General features: G+C 46.5%; 12 protein-coding genes and 1 non-coding gene across 13 annotated transcripts in view; 10 read left to right on the top strand and 3 right to left on the bottom strand.

The window, feature by feature from the left end:
• Window positions 1–390, top strand: part of J056_002482 (uncharacterized protein) — a gene marked incomplete at both ends in the record, with an annotated part of 448 nt that extends 58 nt beyond the window's left edge. The window contains 3 exons of the mRNA XM_009271747.1: window positions 82–210; window positions 255–317; window positions 365–390. Of these exons, the coding sequence (XP_009270022.1) occupies window positions 82–210; window positions 255–317; window positions 365–390 (218 nt within the window). The remainder of the gene's footprint in view (window positions 1–81; window positions 211–254; window positions 318–364) is intronic.
• A 1,842-nt stretch (window positions 391–2,232) lies between these two features.
• On the top strand, window positions 2,233–2,699 carry J056_002481 (Fruiting body protein SC1; the record flags this gene model as incomplete). The annotated part of the gene is made up of 4 exons (XM_009271746.1): window positions 2,233–2,338; window positions 2,384–2,512; window positions 2,560–2,622; window positions 2,674–2,699. The coding sequence occupies 4 exons, from the start codon at window positions 2,233–2,235 to the stop codon at window positions 2,697–2,699; spliced, it is 324 nt and encodes a 107-aa protein (XP_009270021.1).
• Window positions 2,700–3,008: 309 nt separating this feature from the next.
• On the bottom strand, window positions 3,009–3,096 carry J056_004905. Its single transcript has one exon. It is a non-coding gene; the product is annotated as a tRNA-Leu (tRNA).
• Window positions 3,097–5,636: 2,540 nt separating this feature from the next.
• Window positions 5,637–10,788, bottom strand: J056_002480 (Mediator of RNA polymerase II transcription subunit 12; the record flags this gene model as incomplete). Its single annotated transcript, XM_009271745.1, has 6 exons — window positions 5,637–5,864; window positions 5,940–6,246; window positions 6,299–7,371; window positions 7,423–9,768; window positions 9,817–10,087; window positions 10,136–10,788. 6 exons carry the CDS (start codon window positions 10,786–10,788, stop codon window positions 5,637–5,639), a joined length of 4,878 nt encoding a protein of 1,625 aa, XP_009270020.1.
• Window positions 10,789–10,962: 174 nt separating this feature from the next.
• J056_002479 (UBX domain-containing protein 1) lies at window positions 10,963–12,018 on the bottom strand (the record flags this gene model as incomplete). Its single annotated transcript, XM_009271744.1, has 4 exons — window positions 10,963–11,445; window positions 11,496–11,747; window positions 11,803–11,906; window positions 11,952–12,018. The coding sequence occupies 4 exons, from the start codon at window positions 12,016–12,018 to the stop codon at window positions 10,963–10,965; spliced, it is 906 nt and encodes a 301-aa protein (XP_009270019.1).
• A 55-nt stretch (window positions 12,019–12,073) lies between these two features.
• On the top strand, window positions 12,074–13,842 carry J056_002478 (Endoplasmic oxidoreductin-1; the record flags this gene model as incomplete). Its single annotated transcript, XM_009271743.1, has 5 exons — window positions 12,074–12,193; window positions 12,247–12,450; window positions 12,502–13,014; window positions 13,069–13,481; window positions 13,524–13,842. The coding sequence occupies 5 exons, from the start codon at window positions 12,074–12,076 to the stop codon at window positions 13,840–13,842; spliced, it is 1,569 nt and encodes a 522-aa protein (XP_009270018.1).
• Window positions 13,843–13,875: 33 nt separating this feature from the next.
• Window positions 13,876–15,233, top strand: J056_002477 (PWWP domain-containing protein2; the record flags this gene model as incomplete). The annotated part of the gene is made up of 3 exons (XM_009271742.1): window positions 13,876–13,955; window positions 14,014–14,110; window positions 14,166–15,233. The coding sequence occupies 3 exons, from the start codon at window positions 13,876–13,878 to the stop codon at window positions 15,231–15,233; spliced, it is 1,245 nt and encodes a 414-aa protein (XP_009270017.1).
• Window positions 15,234–15,470: 237 nt separating this feature from the next.
• Window positions 15,471–16,871, top strand: J056_002476 (Putative nucleosome assembly protein; the record flags this gene model as incomplete). Its single annotated transcript, XM_009271741.1, has 4 exons — window positions 15,471–15,512; window positions 15,562–15,592; window positions 15,638–15,772; window positions 15,820–16,871. 4 exons carry the CDS (start codon window positions 15,471–15,473, stop codon window positions 16,869–16,871), a joined length of 1,260 nt encoding a protein of 419 aa, XP_009270016.1.
• A 188-nt stretch (window positions 16,872–17,059) lies between these two features.
• J056_002475 (uncharacterized protein) lies at window positions 17,060–17,626 on the top strand (the record flags this gene model as incomplete). Its single annotated transcript, XM_009271740.1, has 1 exon — window positions 17,060–17,626. The coding sequence occupies one exon, from the start codon at window positions 17,060–17,062 to the stop codon at window positions 17,624–17,626; it is 567 nt and encodes a 188-aa protein (XP_009270015.1).
• Window positions 17,627–17,701: 75 nt separating this feature from the next.
• J056_002474 (uncharacterized protein) lies at window positions 17,702–18,590 on the top strand (the record flags this gene model as incomplete). Its single annotated transcript, XM_009271739.1, has 4 exons — window positions 17,702–17,993; window positions 18,047–18,323; window positions 18,402–18,476; window positions 18,530–18,590. The coding sequence occupies 4 exons, from the start codon at window positions 17,702–17,704 to the stop codon at window positions 18,588–18,590; spliced, it is 705 nt and encodes a 234-aa protein (XP_009270014.1).
• Window positions 18,591–18,654: 64 nt separating this feature from the next.
• J056_002473 (putative nucleoporin) lies at window positions 18,655–22,832 on the top strand (the record flags this gene model as incomplete). The annotated part of the gene is made up of 4 exons (XM_009271738.1): window positions 18,655–18,763; window positions 18,825–20,570; window positions 20,618–22,375; window positions 22,429–22,832. 4 exons carry the CDS (start codon window positions 18,655–18,657, stop codon window positions 22,830–22,832), a joined length of 4,017 nt encoding a protein of 1,338 aa, XP_009270013.1.
• A 1,359-nt stretch (window positions 22,833–24,191) lies between these two features.
• On the top strand, window positions 24,192–24,968 carry J056_002472 (putative NADP-dependent mannitol dehydrogenase; the record flags this gene model as incomplete). Its single annotated transcript, XM_009271737.1, has 1 exon — window positions 24,192–24,968. One exon carries the CDS (start codon window positions 24,192–24,194, stop codon window positions 24,966–24,968), a length of 777 nt encoding a protein of 258 aa, XP_009270012.1.
• Window positions 24,969–25,406: 438 nt separating this feature from the next.
• On the top strand, window positions 25,407–26,058 carry J056_002471 (uncharacterized protein; the record flags this gene model as incomplete). Its single annotated transcript, XM_009271736.1, has 2 exons — window positions 25,407–25,437; window positions 25,484–26,058. 2 exons carry the CDS (start codon window positions 25,407–25,409, stop codon window positions 26,056–26,058), a joined length of 606 nt encoding a protein of 201 aa, XP_009270011.1.
• Window positions 26,059–26,425: the final 367 nt, after the last annotated feature.

The raw sequence follows: 26,425 nt of genomic DNA, 5'->3' as shown, positions 1-26,425 counted from the left end.
GACTGGCTCTTGCAACACTGGTTCTATTCAATGCTGTAAGTATGTGAGATGTGTAGCTTGACATCATCTCACACTCCTAAGGCGATTTGAACAAGAAGGCTCAAACCAGCACCGGAAAGAACGATGCTCTCATCTCCACCGGCGACATTGCATCCCAAATCGGTGTACAATGTGACCAAGTCCCACTCTTGATCGGAGTTGCTATCGAGGGTTCGTAAAAGTTTCATATCCTTCTTAAAGCTGACGATCTACAGACGAGTGCAAGAACACCCCAGTCTGTTGCGAGGACTACGACAGCGAGTCTGCAATCGGTCTTGGTAAGTTGGGGTTTGATATCTATCTACTTGTCTCACCTTTTGCACAGGCTGTGACGCTCTCCCAATCGTCTAAACTGAGATTTACTGCTTAATTTGGCATCCTACTTGACCAGCTCTAGAACACTACCCAACTCATCTCGTATCTGTACCTCTATGCATAATTCTTGAGTTATTGGTTTGCTGTTATGAGTGTTCAACAAGATTCTAGTCTTCTAAACAGCTACTGTGCTAGGATGGTCGATTTCTTTTATGTACGTCTGTTCAATGAGCTCTCTATGTCAAGATGAGTAACTAGAATTACTATCGTACTTCCGAAGGTTCTAATGCAAACCTATCTAGTTCTCCATTCCCATTATTTGGTTTTTCGAAATGTACTATCAGAAGCCAAACCCCCGATTTCGGAGTATGATTAACGCCTACTTTTCTGCACTTAAGCACTTTTCTCCGGGTATGCAACGAATAAAAGGGGTCTTGCTTTTCCCCTGGTGCTAATATGAAGTTCTGTAGACTCTAAGCGTCGGAAGACGTAAAACGCGTCTAGATGGGTAAATAATTGAGATTTTGGGATGCTAGTAATCGCTATCAGTGGGAGAATATTGCTTTTGTTGTTGAATTCAGTTAAATCCACAGCATCTCGTCTATGACATGCTTCAGAGCAATGTCGGATCACCGCTTCTGAACAGCGTGCAGGGCGCAATTCGGTGTGTCAGCGATATAAATCTGGGAAAATCATATTAATTTCAGCCAGAGCTACAGATAAAGCCTTTTATTTGGAGATCATCAAAACTCGTGAAACAGCCATTGAGGTGAGACAGGCAGTAGTAGAAAAATCTAACTAGGTATACTTTGAGCGTATGGTTGAGATGGAGATGTAGCTAGAATGCTGAGGATGCAATTAAACGCCATTTTTGCTAAACTATACAAATTGTCAGCATATGAAGTGCCTTGCCATCCCATGAACTCTTCGTCACGTCACCAGAATCCCACAAAAGATTCCCAGATTGAGTTTTATTTTTCATATATGCCGAGTAAAACTACTGTCGTAAAATATCCAATCCCTCAGTAATTTATTGCATATGTATATCAATCCCTTTCACAAACCCTCCCTGTAAGCCATTCCTTGGCTGAGCAGAGTTAACAACCAAAACCGATGATAGTTGAGTCTGCAAACCTTCAAGTGCTCTCAGTGTAACCTCAACGATCTGCCTAACGCTGGTGGACTGCAGGGACAGCGGAGATCTGTATAGATTTAGAATGCTTGAGAGCCTGTGAAATGGCTAGATTGTAGATTTTGTTGGTACAGGGCTCGATCCAAGTTTCAAACAACTCTGAGAGATTCAAGTCGTCCAATTGATTTGTCTTATTAAGGTCGTCAATATAAACATTTACACAATTGAAACTATCCCCGCCATCTCATTAATTTGTCCCGGGATATCATTGATGTAGATATGAGTCGCAAGATGAGTGGTTTTGAGGTCTCATAACGTCTCTAGGTTACTTGCGAAATTTGGATTGCTGCATGCCATTCGCAGCACTTTCACATTTACTTAAATATGTACGGTATTAGTGTGGGCGCTGCATTTCGCATGCTGCACCGCCTTCATGGTGTCTTGGTTTCCACTTGTAAGTTTCAGCTTGGAAAATGTGAAATGTTGAAGGCCTTTGACAATCAAGTTGAGGCAAGATTTATTAATGGCTTACAAAAGCAATCTTAAGGTCATGCCGCCTGTGTTGAGTTATTCTTCCGCGTTTGATATATAATCACATACTCGTGCCTAGTGACGAATGAATGCGAATCTCTTTGCTATACTCACCACAAGTCCTCGATGCGACTTTTAGCGTAGGCATGCTGGCTTCATAAATAGCTGAGGTGCTCTTGCTCTTTTTCTACAACAAAATCTCCAATCTCTCCACAATGATCGCTCAAACTCTCTTCACTGTTGGTATTATCGCTGCTGCCTCTGCTGGCTGGGAAGACAAGAGCGAGACTGGCTCATGCAACACCGGCAAAGTCTCATGCTGTAAGTATAGGTATATGTAGCATGACACCATCTTACACTTCCAAGGTGACTTGAACAAAAAGGCTCAAACCAGCACCGGCAAGGATGACTCCCTCATCTCCACCGGCGACATTGCGTCCCAAGTCGGTGTTCAATGTGATCAGGTCCCACTCTTGATCGGAGTTGCTTTGCAAGGTTTGTACTCTTTCGTTGCACCCTAAACATTGCTGACAAAGCGCTAGATGAGTGTAAGAACACCCCGGTCTGTTGCGAGGGCATGGAATCAGACGGCCTCATTGGTTTGGGTGCGTAAATACGATTACTATGGTACCTTGCATTGCTAACTGACACTTCAGGTTGTACCCCTCTCCCAATCGTCTAAGCTTGGGTGCTGTCTTACGCTGGCGGTCTGTCCAGCGAACTCGAACACAATATTTAATATCGCATTTGTACTTCTATGCATAATTACTGGTCAAGTGAGCGCGTTTGTGATACGGGGATGGTGTGGTTGTGTGCTGAGTATGTGTTACGGAATTTGAATGCAATAATCGAATTACTGGAGCTACAAGGGGCTATATAACATGACCTTTCAAGCTGCTATATAGCAGTCAAAACTACACTGATTCTCGATGCATTAGACAACCTGAGACCAAGCCTAATAGGGTTAGCCTGATACTACAGGCAAAAAGTTTGACAGGAGAGGGATTCGAACCCTCGCTCTTTCGAACACGGATGCTGTCGCCTTAACCGTGCGCCTTAGACCACTCGGCCATCCTGCCTTGTACATGCTCTGATCTTTGTAAGCTTAAACTGCACACAAAGAGCAAGGCGCTGAGATTAATAAAAGAATTAAGTCTGAGATATATCAAAAGAAAAGCAGTTGTTTAAATAGTTTAGATTCTAGGTTTTATTTCCATTGTTTCGTTATCTTCATTGTTCTCGTGCATAATCATGCATAATCTTCATTGTTCTTTATTCTCATTGTTCTCACTAAAACCCATTGTCCTCCATGTTCCTGCGTCACGCCCGCCGTGCAACCTGATCGGGGAGGACCACATCCTTGTAGGCATATAAGGATGTGCCCCTACCTTCGTAGGTAATACAGCGGGCAAGATGCAGGAACAGGTAACATGACATCATGGTCGCTATGAGAACAATGAGAATAAAGAACAATGGAAAGACCCCAAATCTAAACTATTTGAACGATTCCTTTTTGACTCTTATACATTTAGACTTATTCTCTTATTAATCTCAGCGCCTTGCTCTTTGTGTGCACTTTAACCTCACAAAAATCAAGACGTTTACACTGCCTCTCTTCAGCAGGACGCTTGGCTATATATTAATCCGCAATTAAAGCGAGTGGCTCTGACAAGCAGGTGCGTGGTGGCGCAGCGGGGTCCGGCGGTTCAGTTTAATTGAGAATCACCAACAATTTGAAAATTGCGACGCTAATTAAGAAACGCTTCCAGTAAATTCAGCACCCCCTTTATCCTCATTTTTTAAAAATCATTGATGGACACAGTTATTAACACGTATCGTCTTAACATCAAAATCATATCTCATCATCATCAGCGCATCGGGAAGTGCGTGGGTGGGGGTCGGATGTTCGCGCCTGCGGTCGAGCTGTTTGGGTCCGAGAGCGGTTTCCGCGCGGGCTCGCTTCCCGCTGCACCACAAAGAGAGTGGAGAGCAGCGCTGTATGCGGGACCACGCGTTCGAGGCCGGTGGGTGAGAAAATTTGCTTTCGTCAATTATGGCGTCATGGCGCCCCTCCCTCAGCAACGTCACATTCGCAGAAGCTCGTCGGTAATTATATTCTATCCTGCAAGTGCGCGATGAATAGCGTTGAGTCAGATAATACATTGCGCAGCAGCACCAGCAAATGCACACGCTGACCGGGCATCCGAAAGCACAAACGCCATCGCTCCCCTGCACACTAAATATCCTCAGGAATTAAGGTGGTCGGATCATTAGCGCGTGTATGCGCAGATTACATAGCTGGAATTAAACTTCGTTGAGGGAGCAACACCAGCGGGATCGTCGTTGAGCCGGCAAAGAGAAAACCAGTCAAGGTATTTGATCACGACATCCTCCTTATCCTCGCAAAGCCCATTCTTGCTTGAATACCTCTAGACATAGTGAGTTCTGTCAAATAAAAGCCACCAATCGAGGACAGAGTGGTCTACATGGTTAAGGTATCTGTTGAGCGCAGTGAGCATCGTGGTGGACTCGGCCTTCGCAGGAAGAACAAGGCTATTGCCAACAAAATCTCTGAGTAACAAACAGCTTGAACCGATAGCAGCAGAGTGCTTTTGATGAGTGTAGCAACCTGCAGGACTATTTGGCCTGCTAATCTGGAATATTCCACATTTAGCCAGCGCAACCGACCCCCACAATAAGCTACGTAAAGAGCGCACAGCACACAAGCAAAAACACTGTAACCACCTTCGCACACCCTGTCACCGCTAGCTAGTGCCCCGTTCGAGCCCAAAAGCACATGACAGAAAAGGTATCATAACATCTGGAATACCTTTGTGCATTATGCTTTCGAAAGGAACCGCTTACGGTTAATTTTATTCTTACTCGACACTCGCTCGAGCCGCGTTCCCGAACTCGGCAGTCCTGACTTAAACCATGGACACGGTTTCAGTTTTGTGTAGAATGATGCGATTTTTGATTTGGGGTTTGCTTTTAGAAAATTAGTGAAATTATCAATATTCGTGGTCGAAACAGTAACAAGATTAAAATCATTAATCCCAATGTTAACTAATAAGGATAGTCCTGTGCTTTTGATTGTCGTTTTATGGAGCCTAGCTTTGATTTTTCTATTATTTTATTTTGGTGGAAGGATATTTCCTAGGAATTCATATATTCAGATTTCACCACCTAATAAACCCGCTAGAGCTGAACAATCGAACCCAAAAGCCAAGTGTTTTGAACATGTTATCGTCGTTCTGGTGCTATCAATCCCACTACTCCCCCAATCGACGTGAGCTTTAACAGCTATATCACCGTACCAAATCTTAGGTGGTACAATACACTGAAAGACTACTTAGCACCCTGCATAACTCCTGGAACATTTTTCCTGGCTGTCGTTATCTCCGAAAAGCTGTTTGTTTACAAAGCGCTAATGAATAATGACTTGGGCAAAATAACCCCTTCAGTTTAGTCTTGCTAACAATTATGGGGACATCATTTGGGACTTTAATTTTCCACACTTTTACGTCCTTCACCGTGAAATACAGCTACTTTATGACAGATAGAAGTATATGGGATAGCTCCAAAGTTAATAATTTGATTAATAATTGGATTGTCATCTCTACGATTGTGTTTGTTGCGTCACGCGGTTGCATTGAGGTATTGGACGCGCGCAGCCCGGAGAAGCCGGGTATAACACCAATTGAGAAGGGTGCTCAGGCAGTAGACAAAAAGGGAGAGAGGAAGAGACAGAGAAAACAGAGAAGACAAAGACAATTGGAGCAGCTGATTCAGCGAGCGGGAAGGCATCGTTAGAGAAGGCAGGTAATCCAGTTGAGGGATCTTGAGCCTATGTTACCGGTCATTGAGGGTTGGGATTAGTATACATGGATAGTACATAGTGTCGTAAACAGGAGAGTGAAACGAGCGAAACGAGCAGAACGAGCAACCACCCAGACGCGTTAGTGATGTCGTCGAGAACCAGCCTATCCAATTTATCGTAAACGAGCTTTCCGATATCCTTAGCCCTGCAATCGCATTTCCCCTTCACGATGAGGAATCCGCTGGCTGAGCTGGTGAATTCGATTTTATCGGCGACGGATTGCACACTCGCACAAAGTGCATCGAGCCGCTTCGCGTGCACGCCGGACGTTACCTTGAGGCTGACGAGGTTTCCGACGAAAGCGTTGTAATTCTGCACAGGCTTCGTCTCGGTGAGGAGAGACCTTGTGCTGTACAATGTACAATTCTAATTCAATGATGCTATTAGGTATAATTGCTTACATGCGACGTCTATGTGATGTTCTTCGTGCTTGCGTGGTTGTGGTGGCGAGAGGCTGTGCAGGGTGGATGATAGCCTGCGCGAAGCTACCGAGGCTGTCAACGCTGCCATTACTCAGTCCCCCCTCTTCTCCGTCAGCCTTACGTTTTTTTAGGTTAGAATGAAAGGCGAGATCGCCATCGGCATCAACACTACCCTCATCCCCAACATCGGCCACTGAGTTCATGCCCATAATCTGATCCACGGTGCGCAAGGACCTCCTGAACTGATACGCAAGCACAGGGCCCGCCTCCAGGCCATCTCCAGGCACGTTCCTCTCGTACTCAAGCGGTATGTGCTTGTTAGCGTGAAGGAGGTGATCGTTAACGAGGCGGGCGTCGAGCCACTTATGCAGTTGGGGGGCGTTGAACTGCACGCGCCTATCACCGCCCTCAGACTCGGGAATCTGGTCGAGCAGCTCCCACGTGTGGCTTGTTTGGCTGGCGGCGGAGGGCGTCTGGGGTGGGGGGAGCAGTCGTATGACCTCCGACGAGAGAGAAGCATTCGCAGTGTCCACCGCATCGAATGCCTTCCGTGGCGTTTCTGGCAGAGCGTCGAGAATGGCTACTGCGGTGTCGTACGTCGTCTCGTCGTGCACCGCGGTGAGACGGCGCAGAAGGTACGGGAGCACTGCATCGCCGAGTCCGAGATAAGGACTATTCAGGTCGGTCGACGCGTCGGGCGTGCGCAGCAGCAACTGCAGCAACTTGCACAACACCTCGAGCGACTGCCCGTCGTTATCACTATTACTCCCACTCCCGCTGTCTTCGACAACCTCGCCGTTCTCCAGTGCTTCCTCGCGCGGAGCAAAGATTGCGTGGAAACAGCTCGTCAGATTGGTGACTGTATTGGTGTATATGTCCTTATCGAAAGCCGGTAAGACGGCTTTATGAAAGAGGAGAACGTCAGATATAGACTCGACAGTGGCGTATATTTCAGCGGCGACACGCGACTCATCCGCCAGCCAATTAGCGTCGATAGCGTTCTTGAGAGAGAGCAGGAGCCTCAAGATCTTGTCGAAGCTCATGTTGGCGAGCTGCAAAGGGGTTGTTAGCGGAAATGAACACCTCACTACACTTGCACCCACCTCAGTGCCCGCGCGGCCATTAATGCCTCTCAGCATATCCTTCACCAGTCCGTTGGCCTGCATCTTGGGTAGCAGGTCGGACATGACAGCGCGACACGTCTGCGCGTGGCTGCCGTAATTAAGGACGATCCGGAGGGCAATCTTGTGCCGACAGAACGTCCATGGGTTCGCCTCCGAGGTGAGCGCGGCGATATCGCAGTCGGTCGTGTCTGCAGGTCCGAACGAGGTGAGTGCCTTGAGTGTGTCGATGGACAGCTGCTGCGTGTGTACGGTTGCACGCGACATGAGGGCGTCGTACACGCTGTCCATGTTGCGCATGCACGCGGCCGCGAAGACCTTCTGAGCGGACAGCGCCTCGCGGAGAGCCCTGCAGCTGTTTTTGGCAGATTCTGAGAGATGGGGGGGATTTCCATCGGCGCACTCATTCCCGTTCCCGCTCCCGCCCACTTCGAGTGCGACGAGGGTGGGCAGGACTTGAGCGAGTCTGGCGAGGTGCGGCTGTCTGTAAGCCTTCCCTCTGCGAGTGACGAGGTGTTGATAATCGCTGAGCACCATGGGCGGCTGCGTCTCAGGCGCCAGCACCGCCAGCAGTATATTGTTAAGACAGACCACCACCTTTGCGCCCACCCCGCGCGACATCAGGGGCAGATAGACGTCCTCGATAAAAGCGGTAGTTTGGACGACCCTTCGCACGACCATCTGAACGACTATGCTTTTTACTGCATCGCTCAGCTCCAGCTCCCCCCCAAGCAGAGTCTGTGGATGAGCAGCGAGACTCGCCGTAATGTACCGCTCGAGCCCGCCCGCAGCGCGGTTGTTGACTTCGTGTAGGAACACCGCGAAGCAAGTGAGGTGGTGCTTAGTAATAGCGATGTCGCGAGCGTGGCCGACGCGCAGCGCATCGAGAACTCCCTCCCACACCGACGCACCCCATTGGGTATGTGCCGAGTGACGGTACCACAGCGTCGTCGCCAGGTCTGCTGCGTTTGCCGCACTGTTGTCATGTAGCAGCATCTGCACATCCGCAATGCTTCGCGGGGGGGCGGATGACGACACGGTCGTCGTGAGGGACTTTTCCAGCGAGGAGACGGCTTCCTGCACTGGTCGCTCGAGGTGCGCAGGTAGCTGCATGTGCTCTCGCGCTGTCACGAGCAGAAGTACCAGCGGTCGTACTTGCCCCCCACTTGAGTGGACCATGTCATACTTGGCTATGAACTTCACTGTCAGCGCCGCCATCGCGTTCATACTAACCAGCACCGTCCAGCTGCGGCGGATTGCGTCCATCAGCAAGAACAATACCTGACGGTTATTTATCGTCGGTAGCAAACCCTCTATCAGTGCGTGGACCGATGCGTAGTCTTCAAAGTACTCTAGTATGCTGATGATAGTAGCGAGCTCTTCCACACCTAACCTCGATTCGCCCGTTTTAGCATCGGTAAAGGCTGCAACTGATGGGAGTAGGTTGCTGTGTATAGCGCGGTACTGGTAGAAGAGCGGTAATTTCTTGTATGGGCTGAATGTATTCTCCAAATCGAGTGTGGTGATTGCAGGGATACTCTCCGTCTTCTTATACAGCCTGGGTAAGAGTGCGCGAAAATTGCGCGTAAGATTTTCCATTGATTTCTCGCAACTAGCGTTGACATCGCAATCCATGGCCATACGGCGGAGATTGACAACAGATATCGAAGCATCGAAGAGAGGCATGTTGAGAAGTACGTTTGAGTGAATGGCCTTCTTTTTCGGGTTGGCCATCAGTCCGGATGCTATAATATGCTGCATGTACAGACTGTAGTTGAAAACGCGTCTCCTAACAAGCTCGCTGAGAAGCTTATGGATATCACACTCTCTGCGCCCCCTAGACTCCCCTTCTAGCCAAACAAAAACGAGATGCTGTATTTCGTGTTTAATAGCGTCTTTTGAGCAAGGTTTTTGGTTGAGTTTGAGTTGAAGAGAGACGTAGAAACGCAGGAGAGTAGCAACAGCGTAGCATCTGTGCTGGCTGCTGCGGTAGTCGCTGACAGCCCATTCGAGCAAAGTATTTACTTTATCTGTAAAAGAGCGTGCGTTGCTGTGATTGCTAGGCTCGAAAAAGTCCAACGCCAAGGCACGTATGTTGGTATGGGTGTTAATTGAATCAAGGACGTTGATATCGCGCATGAGGGATTGACGAGGGCAGTAGTGTGTGTATGTGTGTGCCTTATCTTTGTTACCGTAAAGTAGTCTGTTATTGCGCAGCTTGATTTCCGGGTAAATAGAATGCGTGTGGAGCAGGGACTGAAACAGGGGTGAAAATTCCAGCCAGAGTTTTGGGGATATGAATGAATACGAAAAGCGATCAAATGTGAGCTGGTTGTGATGTTATTGGAGGCGATTCTAATGTGGATGTTCACCTACAACGATAATACGCTCGAGTGAGCGAGCAAGACAAGTCAAGTGCTCATTGGCATGAGCCACCCTGAGCTCGATGATACGGCGACATGCAGCTGCCACTAAAACATTACTGAGTTGATGCGACGAGTAGAAAGCTTCAATGTTCTCCAGCGCGAGTGTAGCAATCAGAGGGAGTCTAGCGAGATGGATGTGCTTGAGGTGGTTTAACAGCCACTGATGGAGAGTGAGACTATCTAATAAGCCATTAGCGATGAAAGCGCGTAGAATGTCGAGTCTGTGTGCTGGGTTAGAAGGAGAATCACCACCAACATTACCAACTCACAAGAAAGAAAACTGAGAAAGCCAGGAATGGCTGTTCAAGTGATTCGTGGTGGATGAGCCGTTTGGAGTGCTTGTACTCTCAGGAATCGGAAGCTCAACAAGCTTACTAGATAGGCGCTGAGTGAGGAGATTGGACCATTCCATCGATAGCTGCGTGTAGTTGGAGGATTGTCTGCTAGCTAGCTTGACCAGCCAAACGGATCTCTGTGGATCCACGTGGTGCTGTTCCAGGTGATTTAGGATAGATTCTGGCTTTAGGTTCCTGGGGAGTTTAAGGAGAGATTGAAGCGGGATTTCGGGAGATGCGAGCTGCTGGAAGTATATATGAGCATCCGCACCACCGCCATCTCTAATATAGTTTGATTGCGGGTGATTTCGGGTGTGTCGAATGTCCAATGCTGATTTGAAGATGAAATTTAGATTTTGAGCAACGTTATTGGTTTGTAGGCTGTCTATAATTAGCTGGTGGCAGCTAAACGTTTCGTTCTGTACCGCTGGGGGCGCTGTGTAGCCATTCCGCACGGTACTCTGGTTGATGATATCCTCATCCTTGCCTGGAATTGGTGGCTGGTAATCTGGATATTCTAATGACGTAGAGGAGATTGGCAGCCGCCAATTCGGTGGTTTTTGTTCGTAGATACTCAATCTGCTCATGAGATTTCCATTCGAGTCGTTCGCGGCAGCGGCACGGCTAGTGGATGTTGATTTGGAAAATTGCAAGTATAGTAAAAATGTTTTGAAGGTGCCTTGTTGCAAATGTATATCAAATGCAATTATATATCACTGCTTGTACAAAATTACTCTCGTTATGTCATGAAGATTTTCACTCTACTTGAACTTCACAATCAGCGCAGCAGAAGGGACTAAATCGAGTTGCTTTAATGATTTGCTCATTTCATCATCTGTGAAGGTGCGTGCAGGGAAAGTAGTAGAGAAAGTCAGATTGGAAGCCTCAACCATCTGTTGAGTAGCGATGAAGTCACTAACATCTGTGAGAGTATTGTCGACCTTGAGGGTGGTTGTGAGTGGTCCACTAGGAGTACGTAGCTGAAGTCTCGTATCCGTAGCATTTGAAGTGGATACCTTAGGGATCACTGGCTTTGATGGTTGTGCGGGTGTTGCTGTATCAACCTTACCCTCCCTTAAAGCCTTATCCTTGGCAGCCTTCTCAGCTCTCTCCCTCTTATCAGCTTCAATTTGCTGCTTGACGCGTGCCATAGCCTTCTTATCCTCCTCTTTCTCCTTTTTCTTCTTTTCAAGATCTTTTTTAAGCTCCTTTGCTTTCAACTCCTCTCTAACAGCTTGATCTTCCTGTGAAAAAGGGGAAATAAGAAAAGATTGTGCAGATTCAGTCAACCAACCTTTCCACGCTGTACCCTTATGAGCTCATTCCTCTTATCGTCCTCTTTACCAGCTTCAGCCTGTACCTTGCGCTTTTCGTCCATTTTAGATTTGAGCTGTTGGAGACGCTCAGCCTTCTCATCCTCAGTCAGAGGTTTGATTTCCTCTGTGGATTGAGAGAAAGAGGCGTGGCCAGATTTCTCAGCGTGGTAGCCAGCCAGAGCCTGGTCTTTGAAGAGTTTGTTGCAGTCGTCGCATCTGATGCTTGCTGGCTTCGCGGTGTGAGTGGGGAGTGCTGAGAAGACAGAGAAGACGAGGAATACACACCACTTGTTCTGCATGTTCTGCCTGCTCTGAAATATCTGGGACTTGATTCTCCGCATTTGATTCAATGTGATCAAGGACAACATCCATATTGCCGTTCTTTGTGGCTGATTGTAGTTGAGATTGATTATGTCACGAACAATCGAACACACCACTCAAAGCCCAATCAACACGCGCCTCTTCAAATCCCATAGCCATTAAGTCTTGCTTGCTAGCCATTTTGATGATGGAAGTTTGGGTTCAAAGAGGAATCCACTCTTGTTTACACACTCCAATGAGATATGCCTGTGTTAGCCTTATAATCTGTGGTTTAATCAACAGCCTCCACAGCCTATCAAACCAGGGTGTTGCTAATGTCCTCGAGCATCCCAGTGATTCTGATAGGTATTGCAGCGTGAGTGATATGGCCCTGATAGCCTTGGATACAACCCAATAACACACAGACAGCCTTCTGGCCAAATTGAAGACGCGTACTGCCTCTATGAGACCATTGAGGACGCTACTAGCAACCTCTACGAGCCACTTAGCCACCTCGTACACACGCCTTTCTTCCGTTATTTCAAGGTGGACCTCTTTGAAGAGTGCCCATTCTGGCAGGAAGACTCTCTCTGCATGAGCAGAGACTGTGGCGTTGAAACTGAGGAAGACGAGGTATGTAAGACATGCCAGCGCACTATCTGTCCCCTAAATAAACCCAAATAGTCTAAAATTCCTCATAAATGGCGAGCACAAGCACTTTCAAGCCTCAACGACGTTCAAGATGCCAACGACAGCAATCATCCAGCGTGTTTTGCACGCGTGTCTGATTTCTGCTACACTCCAGACGATTCTTCTCCTTCAGGAGTGTACGTTGATCTTGCACGGAATCCTGAACGTTTTACGGGGTATTCAGGACCATCTGCGCAGCGCGTATGGGATACCATTTACAAGGAGAACTGCTTCGGCGTGGCTGACTTCTTTGAGTCTTCAGGAAGGCTACAGAGTGGCGTAGCCCAGGTCAGTCAGGCACCACCCTCACTCGGTCTGTTGACGGGCGCTGGTGGCGCTTTAGGTGCTGGGCAACCAGGTCTCGAACCCGGCTTTGATATCGATCTCGACGGCGAGAACGACATGTGTGTGGAGAAGAGGGTGTACTACAAGCTCATTAGCGGATTGCACTCCTCTATATCCATGCACATATGCTCCGAGTGGCTCAACCAGGAGACTGGCGAATGGGTGCGTTTGAGTAGAATTTTCAAGTTTTTCACCACACTCACACACCCGTTCCAGAGTCCAAATTTGGATTGCTTCACCACTAAACTCTCGCAGTATCCGGAAAGGATACAGAATATATACTTCTTGCACGCCCTACTCACACGCGCCGTCGCAAGAGCTAGGCCTCTCCTCGATCACTATGACACGTCAGTTGGAGATGGCATAGCAGATGCGCTCACGCGTCAGTACATGAACGATACAATGGACAGAGTTACAGCGTGCGGGGATACTTTCCAAGAGGGTACCATCTTTGATGGTGGTCCCGGCAAGCAGATACTCAAGGAGGAATTCAAGGCACATTTCCGGAACGTGTCGCGGATAATGGATTGCGTCGGTTGCGATAAGTGCAGACTCTGGGGTAAAGTGCAAGTGAGTGGGATAGGCGCGGCGTTGAAAATACTATTCGGATTGGATGGAGATGAAATCAAGTAGGTAAGATAGAGCGTCTGTGTAAGGCTAACCAAGTACAGACAGCCGAATACACTACAACGCTCAGAAGTGGTGGCGCTGTTCAATACATTCCATAGAATATCCGAATCTATTGAGAATATAGAGGTGTTTAGGAAGCTGTACGAGGCGAGGAAGACGGGGGTAGCGACACAGGCAGCAACAGAAAACACTGAGTATACTGAGTATACCGTGTATACATGGGTGACTAGATTTGGCTGGCTAGTCTACGATTCACTTGCCAACGCCGCTCGCATCCTCACTGAGCACGCTAACACAGTGAAAGAGTACGCGCGGGAGAAAATAATGACCAGAGACAGCGCCCGTACGCCAGAGCTGTAACTTGTAAAATAGACTAAACGATAAACCGACGCGATGAATTACCCAACTTCTTGCTTCATTACAGTCGCGTACGAATCGAGAGGCATGTCAGCAAACAAGAAAGGAGGACGCAAGTGAGTGTGCGGAGGATATCAGCGGGGATTAATTATATTTACAATTGGATAAACGCAGGTCAGAGCCATTCGTCGCGGGAGACGCAGAGCACAAGTACAACGAGGGCGATATCGTGCTTGGAAAGATCAAAGGCTATCCAGCGTGGCCGGGGAAGGTTAGTGGGTGTGTTTGTACGCGTTGGATACACACTCACTCTCCCACTCACCCAGATTATCAAGTCGGAGAACGTCCCACCCCGCGTTCAGAGAGACAAGCCTAAGAAGAAGAAGGACGTCTACGCTATACGCTTCTATCCCACGGGCGAGTATATGTGGGCGAATACAAAGGAGATGAGCGCCCTCACCAAAGGCGAAATCACAAAGTACCTCGACGACAGCAGCAAGAAGCGCGAGGGCGATTTGCGCAAGGGCTATCAGATCGCTCTCGATCCCGTCGACTGGGAGGAGGAGCACGAGAGAAGACTGGCTGAGATGGAAGCAGAGGACGAGTTGGACGATGAGGAGGACGAGGAGGCCGCTGGCAGCAAGCGTCGCAGTAAGGGTACTGGAAAGAGCTCCGCTAAGAAGACAAAGACGGAACATAGAAAAACTAACAAGGTTACTGGCAGCGACGTCGAAGATGAGACGGATGAGCCAACAAAGGTTAAGTCTTGGAGACACGAGTTGCAGCGTATCTTCTTGGGCTTTGAACCCGTCAAGGCTGAAGTTATGCCTAAAGCTGATGCTCAGTATAAGATGATCGAGGGTGATAGCGATGTGTCTGTCGAAGCGATTACTACTTCTAAGATTAACAAGGTACTCAAGCGTATCATTGGAATGGAGAATATTCCAGAGGACAATGAGTACAAGATTCGTGAGCGTTCACAGGTGCTCTACGACAAATTTGAGAAGATACTGGCTGCTAATGGTGCCGATGAAAAGAAGGAGGAAGAAGAAGGCGAGAAGGAGGAGAAAAAGGAGGGTGAGCAAGGTGATAAGAAGGAAGGTGAGCAAGAGGAGATGAAGGTAGATGAGGAAAAGAAAGAAGAAAATGATAGCAAGGAAGAAAAAGTCGATGAGAAGGTCGATGAAAATGCCGATAAGCCAGCGGAGGAGGATAAGGAAGATAAGAAGGAGGATAAGAAGGAGAATACAGACAATGCAAACAATTCAAACCAAGCAGACAACACATCAAACCCAGAGAACACTGAGAAACCAGCTGATCAGGGCACTCAAGACACCTCAAAGCCAGATGAAAAAGCTGAAAAAACAACAGAAAATGGCACAGGGCCAGAGTAAACGGGGAAATGAATAAAACAAGCGTCCATAATAACAAATATAAAGTATTTTGAATATTGCGTTTCAAGTACATGTGTGAATGGTATGATGTGTGCTGGGAGGTGTGCAATGGGGAGGCATATATAAACGTATAGACTACAAGTCACACCAACACCCAATAAAGAACTAGTTAATATCAAAATTTGGGTTTGTAAAACTTGAAAGCTGCGTCCGTAGTGCCTCAAACAGAAACCACCAATGAGTAGCCAAGAAGACGGACACTCAATTCCAGAGAGAAAAGTGCGTTAAACCTAACTTAACCTAATAAACGACTAATAGCTCGAATCAGGGCGCTGCAGGAGCTCCTACGCCACAGAACAGTTAGTCATCCAAATTACTCAGAAATAATCTCAGACGATGTACAGCTCCACTCAACGCTGCACCACTTGGAAGAGAGGGTTATTCCAGGCCAACTGTCGCTGCAATTGGCGAAGATGAAGCTGGTGAATCCTCTGCAGCAGCCAATTTGCCTGTAGGCGCACTCCAGCAATTGATGCAAGGTAAAGGCTTATAATGCTGCCCGTAAATCATCTCATACTCAATGCAGGCCGCCTCGCTGGCTTAGTTGGAAAATCATCAGGCTACATCGAATCACTCCCCGAGGAAGTCAAGCAGCGCGTTTCTGCATTGAAAGCTTTACAATCTGATCACAACAAGATTGAATCTCAGTTCCAAAAAGAAATTCTCGAGTTAGAGAAGAAGTTTGCGCTCCGTTATGAACCAATTTACCAGCGTCGTAAGATGCTTATTGCCGGTGAACAGGAGCCTTCGCCTGAGGAGCTTATCAAGGGCGAAGAGGTGGATAAAGAGGATGGTCTTCAATTAGAAACCGACGAACAAGCCCCTCAAGCATCGGAATCATCTAAGCAACTCGGCGACGTTAAAGGTATCCCTCAATTCTGGTTGACTGCCCTTCAAAATCACCCAGGAATTGCTGATGTAATTAATGAGCGTGACAATGAGGCTTTAGAGCGTCTGGTTGACATTAGACTGTCGTACCTTCCACAACCTGGCTCAGAATCTCAACAAGCTGGCTTCCAGCTCACTTTCCACTTTGCGGAGAATGACTACTTCTCCAACTCAGCTCTTACAAAGACTTACTACTACCAAGATGAAGTTGGCTACACTGGTGACTTTATCTACGACAGAGCTGAGGGCTGTGAGATCAGTTGGAAGGGTGAAGACGGCGAAAAAGACCTCACTAAGCGCATCGAAGTAAAGAAGCAGCGCAACAAAAACACTAACAGAACCAGAGTCGTTAAGAAGGTTGTCCCAGATGACTCATTTTTCAACTTTTTCAATCCACCAAAGCCACCACATGCGCGTATCGAGGAGAACGAAGATGAAGAGGAGGAGGATGAAATGGCAGAGCTCGATGAGAGATTAGAGATGGACTTTTCGTTGGGTGAGGAATTGAAGGAGAGAGTTATACCACGCGCAGTCGACTACTTCACTGGCAAAGCACTCGAATTCACTAATATGGCGGATGACGAGGACTTTGAGAGTGAGGATGAGGATGAGGATGAAGACGACGATGATGACGAAGATGCTCCTCAACCTCCTCCACAAGGTGAGGGTGGTGACTGTAAGAACCAATAAGCACATAATTAGTAAACGTACAAGTCGAAAACTTAAATCCTTTGTTCTTGTTATAATTTCGATTCATTCTTCTTAACGGTTATGCTTGTTGGTGTTTTGGCAAGAATGTCTTGGTCAGCTTGTAGGTCAAGTGACATATAATGTGCCTGCGCGTGAGAATCTGCATTATTTTCTTGGCTTATACATTCATGTCGTTTGCAAGTGATCTAGTGAAGCTATATCCCTCTGGACTATTCGATCCGACAAGATTCTACTGCCAGAAGCTGGACCTTACAGTGGTACACCGACAAGTAGCCGAAAAGGAGGAAATAGCATTGCTAAGTGGGGGAATGTGGCCAATTTTCACACTTAGAGGAGGTGTGCATGATATACAAGATGCTAAAGCAGCGAATAGGTTTGTTTATACAGAGATTGAATCTCATTTTCCGCAAATACGTATTGAAAAGAGGCCATCAACGCACATTCACAGTATTTCGAACGCTAATGGACCGCATTGGGTTTACATTGCAAATAGATTTAGAGATTTGCAAGGCAAGTGTCTTGGCTCATTCCACGAGGGGAGTCACTCAGATAGGCGAAATCCGTATATAGTGCTTAGCCAGTGTGTGGAAGAGCGCAAATCGTTGAATAACGTTGATCTCGTTATCTTCTGTGTTCTTTTGCTTGAGAAGCAGCTACGTAATCGAATCAAGAAGAGTAATAGGAAGTATAAGCAATTGGTTAGGCGGTATGGTCCATTCCAAAATGATGTTTAGGCAATTGATTTACTTGGTTCATTTATTTATTTTCATTTCCCTTTTTATGCGTTTCCTTTGTCTCATACTGCGAACATGTGGAAAATATCCTCACGGGGAATATCAACGAATACACTGAGGTTTCAGTCTAGAGTTGCGTTTAAGCCCCCATCGGCATCGGCATCGGCATCACCAGCAACGCAGAAACCACAACAATATCCACAACAACAGCCACAACAAGAACTACAACAGCAGCCGGAAGACGCGACATTGTTCAGTGATGACTGGAGTAAGAGCTTTAGTGGCCTTTCCACCCAGCGCGTTGAACCTGAAGTGGAGAAGTTGCTCACACAACCAGTCGACCAGCTTGACGTTGAAGTGAAGCCCGGTGGGTGAAAACAATGAATCTCAACAGCCGATTTAACCGGTTTATTATGATAGATGGCTTGATATACCTCCCTGAAATTAAATACAGACGCATACTCAATAAGGCTTTTGGTCCAGGTGGATGGGGATTGGCACCACGTACGAGCGTACAAGTCGATAGTAAAATAGTTAGCAGAGAATACGCACTGGTTTGTGGTGGTAGACTATTCTCCATCGCTCGTGGAGAACAGGAGTACTTTGATCCAACGGGAATATCAACCGCGACAGAAGCGGCTAAATCGAATGCACTCATGAGATGCTGCAAGGATCTTGGAATTGCCAGTGAACTCTGGTGAGTTTTTCGTGCTTCTGTGCTTGCTATTACGCGTGCTGTTGCTCGAATAAGCTCACAAAGAAATCCACAAACCAGGGATCCTCGATTCATACGCGAATTTAAAGCAAAACACGCTATTGAAGTTTGGGGTGAAGATCGCAGTGGTAAAAAGTAAGGATAAGCACATATCCTCTCCAACGGCTTCTGACATTACATCGCGACAGAAAGAAGCTCTGGCGTCGCAAAGATAGCCCAAAGCTAACATATCCATACAAGGAAGCGTAAGAAATTGTACTTGACATGTATTTTTGAATTTCATATATACACCTTCTCTTGAATCAACCAAGCCATGTCGTTAGAAGCATTCTACAAGCCATTGGATGAAGCGCGTAGCTGTATAAATGAATGGCTTACCAAAGACGCAGAACAAATACCAGAATTGGATGATTTGATTAATTGTGAGTCGGTAGATATTACCAGATGTTACCAGCTACAACAACCCGCTAACACCTTATACAGCATCCGCAAGCACCTCTTACACACTCCCACCTTCCCCTTCCTGGAACGCGTTCGTTAAGCGCAAAACTATCCACCTCCCAGATAGCCTGTTCGAGCAATACAACAGACTGCAATGCCGTTGCTTCATGGGCTTGTTCCCAGATATCGACAGAGCTTGGATCACTATAGACAACAAGCTCTACTTGTGGGATTACGTCGATGGCATTGACTTTGCCTCGTACGAAGATTTACCAGAACTCATAGTCACCGTTGGTCTCGTTAAGCCAAAGCCTGGCGTCTTCGTAGAAACTATCAAGCATTTACTCGTAATTTGCACTTCTTCTACCGTGTCTTTGTTGGGTCTCTCTGCCGCTCCTTCCCCGTCCAGGGAGCTGGCTCTGTACTCCACTGGGATATCCGTAAACACGGATGGCGTCGATATGGTCTCAATTACTAGCACCCAAGACGGTAGAATCTTCCTCTCTGGTTCTGACAGTTGTCTCTACGAACTCAACTACCAAGCTGAAGAAGGCTGGTTCAAGAGTCGCTGCAGCTTGTCGAATCACTCTGCCTCCCCTATTGCTAACTTTGTGCCTACGTTCCTCAAGCAATCTTCTACTGATCCTATCATTGGTTTGGCCATCGATGACGCCCGGAATTGCCTCTACACACTCTCTTCAAACTCCGTTATCGAGCTATACCACCTTGGTAAGGATGGCCACGCTACTCAAAAGGTCGCATCCGCTTCTGAAATCGCCAGACAGGCTGCCATGCTCTGTCCCGGTTTCCCTCAGATATTAGATCAGCGCACTTTCTCCATTAAGCGCATTTTCGTCATTTCACCAGCAGAGTCCTCGTCTGTTCACTTGATGGCTGTTACTTCCACCGGCGTCAGACTCTACTTTACACACCATCGTCGCTCATATGGCTTTTACATGACCCCTTCGCCCTCTGCCGCTCCAACTGGTCTCGAATTGCTCCACGTCAGACCTCCTCCTCAGTCCACCCAGCCTAATCAGAACACTATTAAGAATCTTATCAGCTCCGATTCTATCTACTACGGTCACGGTTTGTACATTGCTGCATCAGCAAACTCTGAAGAATTTGACAGCTTGTTATGCACAGGCCAGGACGTCGGTACTGCTGGTTTGACTATACCACAGCAACAACCGGTAGCACCAACAGTGACGACAACAACAACCGCAAATGTCAGACCATCTCTTGTCGAAGGTGCCTCCAATCTTATCTTGGAAGGTAGGACATGGGCAATTGGCGAAGAGAGCAGCATGTTAGCTAATGCAAATAAACTTCCCCAATCAATGCGCAAAGGATTACAAGGCAAGGAGCAAGTAGCGATGAGTGAGCTGACGGTACAAACAGCTTATCTTCCAAGACGCTTTCTTGTTCTTACCAACATGGGATTGAGTGTAATAGCAAAACAGCGTCCAGTCGACGTTTTGAGAAACATCCTCGAATCAAGCAGCACTAGTAGCAGAGATCAAGAAATTGTCTCCTTCTTCAACAATTTCGGTAAAGATCAGTCATGTGCAATGGCATTGGCGATTGCTGCTGGTAACCCAATTGCTCTGTCGATGGGTGAGGACCTCTATCCGGCTGGATCAAATATCGCAACTGAGCCTGCTCCTCCTGCAACTCTCTCCGCCGATATCACTCAGAGTGCCAGAAGACTCTTTTATGACTTTGGCGGTAGGCCTGTCTCCATTGATAGAGGATACCCAGCTGCGGCTACGAGTATGAATTTAGATGGTGAGGTGGTTTGTTTGCAGTCGTTTACAAGCTGACATTTTTAATAGCTCTCTCTACAAATACTGAAATATTGTTTAGTGGTCGTCACAACGGATTGGTTCTCTACCTCTCACGCCTCTTGCGTCCAATATGGAAGGAGAAGGTGACCAAGTTATCCCCAACCAATTTCAACCTTCGTCGCCAAATTAGTAACATCTCAGATACGCTTTTGTCCAATGCGCAGAGGAATATAGCAGATTTACAAGTTTTCTTAAAAAGCAATCAGCAATTATTCGCAACGACAGCAGGCGACTCACGCGATCGCACTGATCAGTCCGCATGGAAAGCTGAGCATGCGTCTTTGATTGGTATTGATCATCTTATAAAGCAGTGCATCGAAGGCATATCCTTCATTCTACTGCTTATCGACTATAACCTCTCGGAAACGCTTTCACACTGTGAACAAAATCTTCAAGAGCAGTTCCTTAATCTGACATACGTCGATTTGTTGACAACAAACCACGGCCGGGATATCGCAAGAAATGTCGTAAATGAAGTAATTAATCAGCAAATTTCGAAACAAATCTCAATCGACGCTATCTCCGAAATTCTTCAACAACGTTGCGGATCTTTCTGTTCAGCAGACGATGTCTTGCTGTATAAAGCCATCGAGAATGTTAGAAAAGCACACGAAACAAGAGATAAAGCTGAGCGTGGTACCATTTTAAGAGAGAGTTTGAGATTGTTTGGAAAGGCAGCCAGAAATTTATCCATCGAGAAGCTCAAAGAGGTTATCACGGAGTATAGACTGTTAGAATTTGCATCTGGAGCTATAGATTTGTCGCTCATCTGCGCAAGAGAGTGGGACGCAGCGGAGTTAGGATTACAATTCTGGAATGAGGGCAGAAGTGTTTATTTCCAACCTAACAGTAAACTGGAAGTCCCTATCGAGGTGCACAATGATACTAGAGTACATGCATACAAGCGCCGTCAGAGCTGTTACGAGTGCATTTTCGAAACACTTGCCGAGGCTAAGGACAAGGTGGAGCAGGCAGTGTCGAAACATGAAAGAGTGGAAGAGGTCGAGCAGTACCGTCGCAATGCGTTTAGACGTGCGATAGAATCATATGACGCTGTTTTCCACTCTTGTTTTTATGATTGGTTGGTTTCTCAGGGTCTGACTGATCTCCTGCTAGACATACAGTCGCCATATCTCGAACAACATCTCATGAGAGACCCACTCACACTCGAGAAATGCGAGCTGCTTTGGCAGTTTTACGTGCGCAGGTCGCGTTTCTACGATGCAGCCAGAGTTTTAGCATCTCTGGCAGATTCTGTCGAGTTCCCCTTATCTTTATCGAGACGTCTCGAGTACCTCTCACTCGCACTTTCGAATGCAAAATCACAACGTCATCCCGCTTCTGCGTCTGATATTGGTGATGTAGAGTTCATGACCAACCTCGAGGAAAAGATTGAGGTTGCACAAGTACAGGTGGAGATCTACCGTGCAGTGAAGGAACACACGGAAGTTGCGCCCGACGCCAAGCAAAATATGCAACAAATGCTCGAACAGCGTTTGTATAATGTCAGTGAGCTTTTCAGAGAGTTCGCTGAACCACTAGCTTTGCTTGAGGTGCAGCTACTTATTTTCCACATTGCTGATTTCTACGACCCTAGTCTGATAGCGCAGACATGGGAAGTGTTAGTGGAACACACTCACTATTTAAATGTGGAGCTGCAGCCTGATGAGCGATTTGATGCTGTTGCTGGGGTAGTGTACTCACTCGCGCGTCGTTTCTACCCATCCAAGATATCATTCCCGTTAGGTAGGTCAACCCGTGGCATTATCATTACCATTGCATCCACTAACAGACCACAGACACCGTCATAAACATCCTCGAGCAGTACAGCTATGAGCATGGCGTGAAGAAGGCTGGTTGGGTACCTACGACGCTCAACGACGCAGGCGTACCATATGCAGCTATTTATGAAGTTATGGATACGATGCTCGAGTCTCAAATACCTCCATGGCAGACACAAAACGCTATCGTGTTTCTCGTTGCTGATGTCGTCGTTATGGTGGAGGCTTGGCTGAGGTCGCACACACTCAACTTCGCCACCGGTCAGGGCGCCCTGCCCATCCGCAGAGTCGATGAAAGCGTCTCGGAATATCTCGCTCTCCTTTCAAGTGCTCCCTATGCTAATATCTCCGCACCTATCGATGTCAAAGAGATCAGAGAGCAACTGAGCCAACTTCAGCTATACTTGCGCTCCAAGTTTTAGATGGTTTGCGTGGTCTGTATTTAAAATGTTTATATTATAATATTAACTTTATTTAACCTACGTAGTACAAAATTTTCTTCGTGTACGGGTGTTGGCTGGCTAACAGGGATAATACTAGAGACAAGAAGTGTTTTTGGAAGAAAATGACGACTGAAAATCTTGAAATAGCATTATTATCGTTGGAAAGACGCCGTGAGATGATCCATGTGTAAAAAGGTGAAAGTTTTCGTCGCTACAAAATGTGAGAAGTTTCTGTTTGCTGACTTTCAATGTCTCTTTTAAATTCAATTAGCTGAAAAATCTTGACAGTTATCTAGGGATGGGTGAGACAGGTGATAGGAATGAATTGGATTTCAATGTTGAACATTCGTCGAATAAATCATTTTCATCACGTACTGCACTCTCACCTATGTATATGTCAAGATCTTTGTAGCTAATCGAATCTGGAAGCCTCTGATCAACGAAAACACCTAATCATTCCGACAGCTATTCCTATTCATCAACCAACGTATTTGCGTCAGAGCGATAGGGGTATTTGGCTTTTGGGTCTGTTTGTAACTATTTAACTATATCTCATAATGCCTATCTATCAAGTGACAATGCTTTAACTTGAAAACTGCCAGTCTTGGCTACATTGATCTTGGGTAAGCGCATATATTTAATATGCCAACACAGATGAAAACTTGCAATCTTCCCGACCGGAGCTAAACAATTCTTTTTTTGCATTTCCTGTAGAAACGACGCCGCTATGATGCTTAAAGGGAAAAAGTGGCTATCGCTTTAAAAGCAATTTCTCTGTATGCTACTTCAAGTGATATAAAAATCAGTGACGTAATTGACATCCGTTTGTTGTTTTCGCTCGGCGTTTGCACCAAGCTCAATTGCCAGGGTAAGCTAACCTATTCATGTGCCGAAATCTGCGGTGACGAATTGAAAGATTTTAGTTTTCCTGTCCGTCCACCCACTACACACCCACTACATCATGGGCGCTATCCGGAGATGACGTCACTCCGAGGAGTTGCGGTAGATCTTGCTAGAAAGTTCGCTTACTCAGCGATTCACAGCCTTATGATGCCTCATTCATTCTAGTGATCTTTGGGGAATGTAATACGTAATTATTACGCCTTACCCCACCTGCTGTTGGCGTAAAATCGCAAAATTTTGACACATCGAAGAATAGCGCAAAGATAGCGTGGGATGAAGGCTAGCTCTTGCAATCATACTGCTCATTTTCAGGCTAGATTTGTTAATCAGATCGATTTTTATTGTAATGATGCTAGGGTTGCACTCCACAGACATAAATATCCACAGATCCACAGCTTGTTTCTTTACAACTTTCATCTTCAAAACAAGAACAAAATGATCGGCATTGATTTCAGCAACAAGACCTACGTCGTCACCGGTGGAAACAAGGGATTAGGCAACGCCATTGCCAAGGACGTCGCCAGAGCTGGCGGTAACGTTGTCATGCTCTCTCGCTCAGAGGCTTCAGCAGCAGCTGATGCTATCGCTAAGGAGTTCAACGTCAAGGCCAAGTCATACCAATGTGATGTTGGTATTGAAAGCAAGGTTGACGAGACATTTGCACAAATCATCAAAGACTTCGGTGAGGTTGCAGGTGTTGTTTGCAACGCAGGTGTCTCCGTACCAAAGCCAGCATTTGAGCAAAACGAAGAAACTTTCGATTACATCATGAAGATCAACGTTCTCGGTTCATTCAACATTGCCAAGGCAGCTGCTAAGAAGTGGGTCGAGACTGGATATAAGAAGGGATCCATCGTTATGATCGCATCCATGTCATCACAAATTTACAACGTCCAAGGACCAGCTGACCCACTCCGTCAAGTATTCTACAACGCATCCAAGGCTGCTGTCAGCTCAGTTGCCAAGGGTCTTGCTGCTGAGTGGATTGAGCACGGCATCAGAGTGAACATTGCATCACCAGGTTTCATCAAGACTGACCAAACTCAAGGTATGGATCCAAAGATCCTTAACGCTCAATCACAATTGGTTCCAATGAAGAGATTCTCTGAACCAAGTGAACAAGCATCACCAGTCGTCTTCTTGCTCTCAGAGCTCGCAAGCTACATGACTGGTTCTGAAGTCTTTGTTGACGGTGGTTTCCTCATCTACTAAGGGTGAAGTGATTGACGCGACAAACGCAATTGGACGCAACTAGACACACAAACTGAAATGACGAAATGTGTAATGCTTTGTAATTATTATTATCTAATGCAATTTTATTGAATTACTCTTGTCTTTGTCTTGTCTTTCTTTTTAGGGATATCAATACAACCAACATTACCAGGCAATTTAAATTGCGCTTTACACGGCATCAATGCATATGATGTCTATGAACTCGTCGCCTTTACGTTCACGCGTTTCCTTTAATAGGAGGAGCTTTGGGAGCTTCGGGAGCAACGAAAGTTGGTAAAGTCTCAAAGATGAGTATAATTACTACGAAAAGCGGATAGGGAGTACTATATGCGTAGACAACGTGTCTGACACCTGTGAGCTCAAGATGTTGTTGACAAACATTGATGGTGTAATTATAAGCCGGATTTAGCAACGGATATGTCATTGATTGGTGTATTCAGATCAGCTGGTGGGTCTTTACAGCATTGATGTAGTGTACCCTCTCAATCATCTAGGTCCTATTCGTCACATCCACATAGAGACGAACAAACCCCTTAGCAACTCTAGATACGCAGTTATAATCTATCACGATCCACATAATGCCAAGATCGCGACCGCTCTCTCCAGAATGATGGTAACAGGTTGCTATATCCCCGCAACACTTGTCCAGAGCTGCACTGAGATATTACCGTACAGTTCGAAAATGATAAACGACGTTCTTCTTGAACATAGACAGCAGTTGTATTTCCACAGTAAGATACCTCAAGTCAGCATCTTCGACAGCGCGCCAAGTATGCCACTCACGATGAGCAAAATCGATCTGTTAACAACACCATACCCATATACCTCCTTCCCTCCGTCCGACTGCGTTGATCCAGGCTCGAAGCTCGAAGAGGATGATAATAACGCGAAGCATTTGCTGGAGTTAAATGAGAAAATTGTCTTACGTGGAGGAGAACTCGATGATCGCAGATTTATTGCAGACTGTGATGTCAGCGATGAGGAGAATATTGAGGAGGAGACAGGGGATGAGACAGAAGAGAGAAAATTAGCAGCCAAGGAGATGGACAGGGAGAGAGGAGCAGAATAATACAACAGTATACAAAAATTGGGAGGATATGATATATTTACCGCTAATCCACAAGGCCTCGGGTGGTGAAGCAAAGCCTCCCAGGCATCCAGGTGAAAATTATAAGTCTCCAGATGACCACGTGAAACCTCTTAATAGTTCACATACGAATAACAAGAGCAAGCAACGCATGTACGGCAATAATCAATTCTACATTTACGAAAAGAAACAAGATAAACATCTTATATATGTAGTTTTAGTCTTCTTGACTAGGTGCCAGTCGCGCGCGCTAGTAGTAATCGCAACAGCAGTAATACTAACGACACCACCAATAACGAACAAAAGCAAAACTCCGTAACGAAACAGGACACTAGCAAATCTTGCAAAC

The sequence above is a fragment of the Wallemia ichthyophaga genome (assembly GCF_000400465.1).
Source record: "Wallemia ichthyophaga EXF-994 unplaced genomic scaffold scaffold21, whole genome shotgun sequence".
In the NCBI taxonomy this organism is placed as follows: Eukaryota; Fungi; Basidiomycota; class Wallemiomycetes; order Wallemiales; family Wallemiaceae; genus Wallemia; species Wallemia ichthyophaga.
This window is presented reverse-complemented; position numbering and strand designations above follow the sequence as displayed.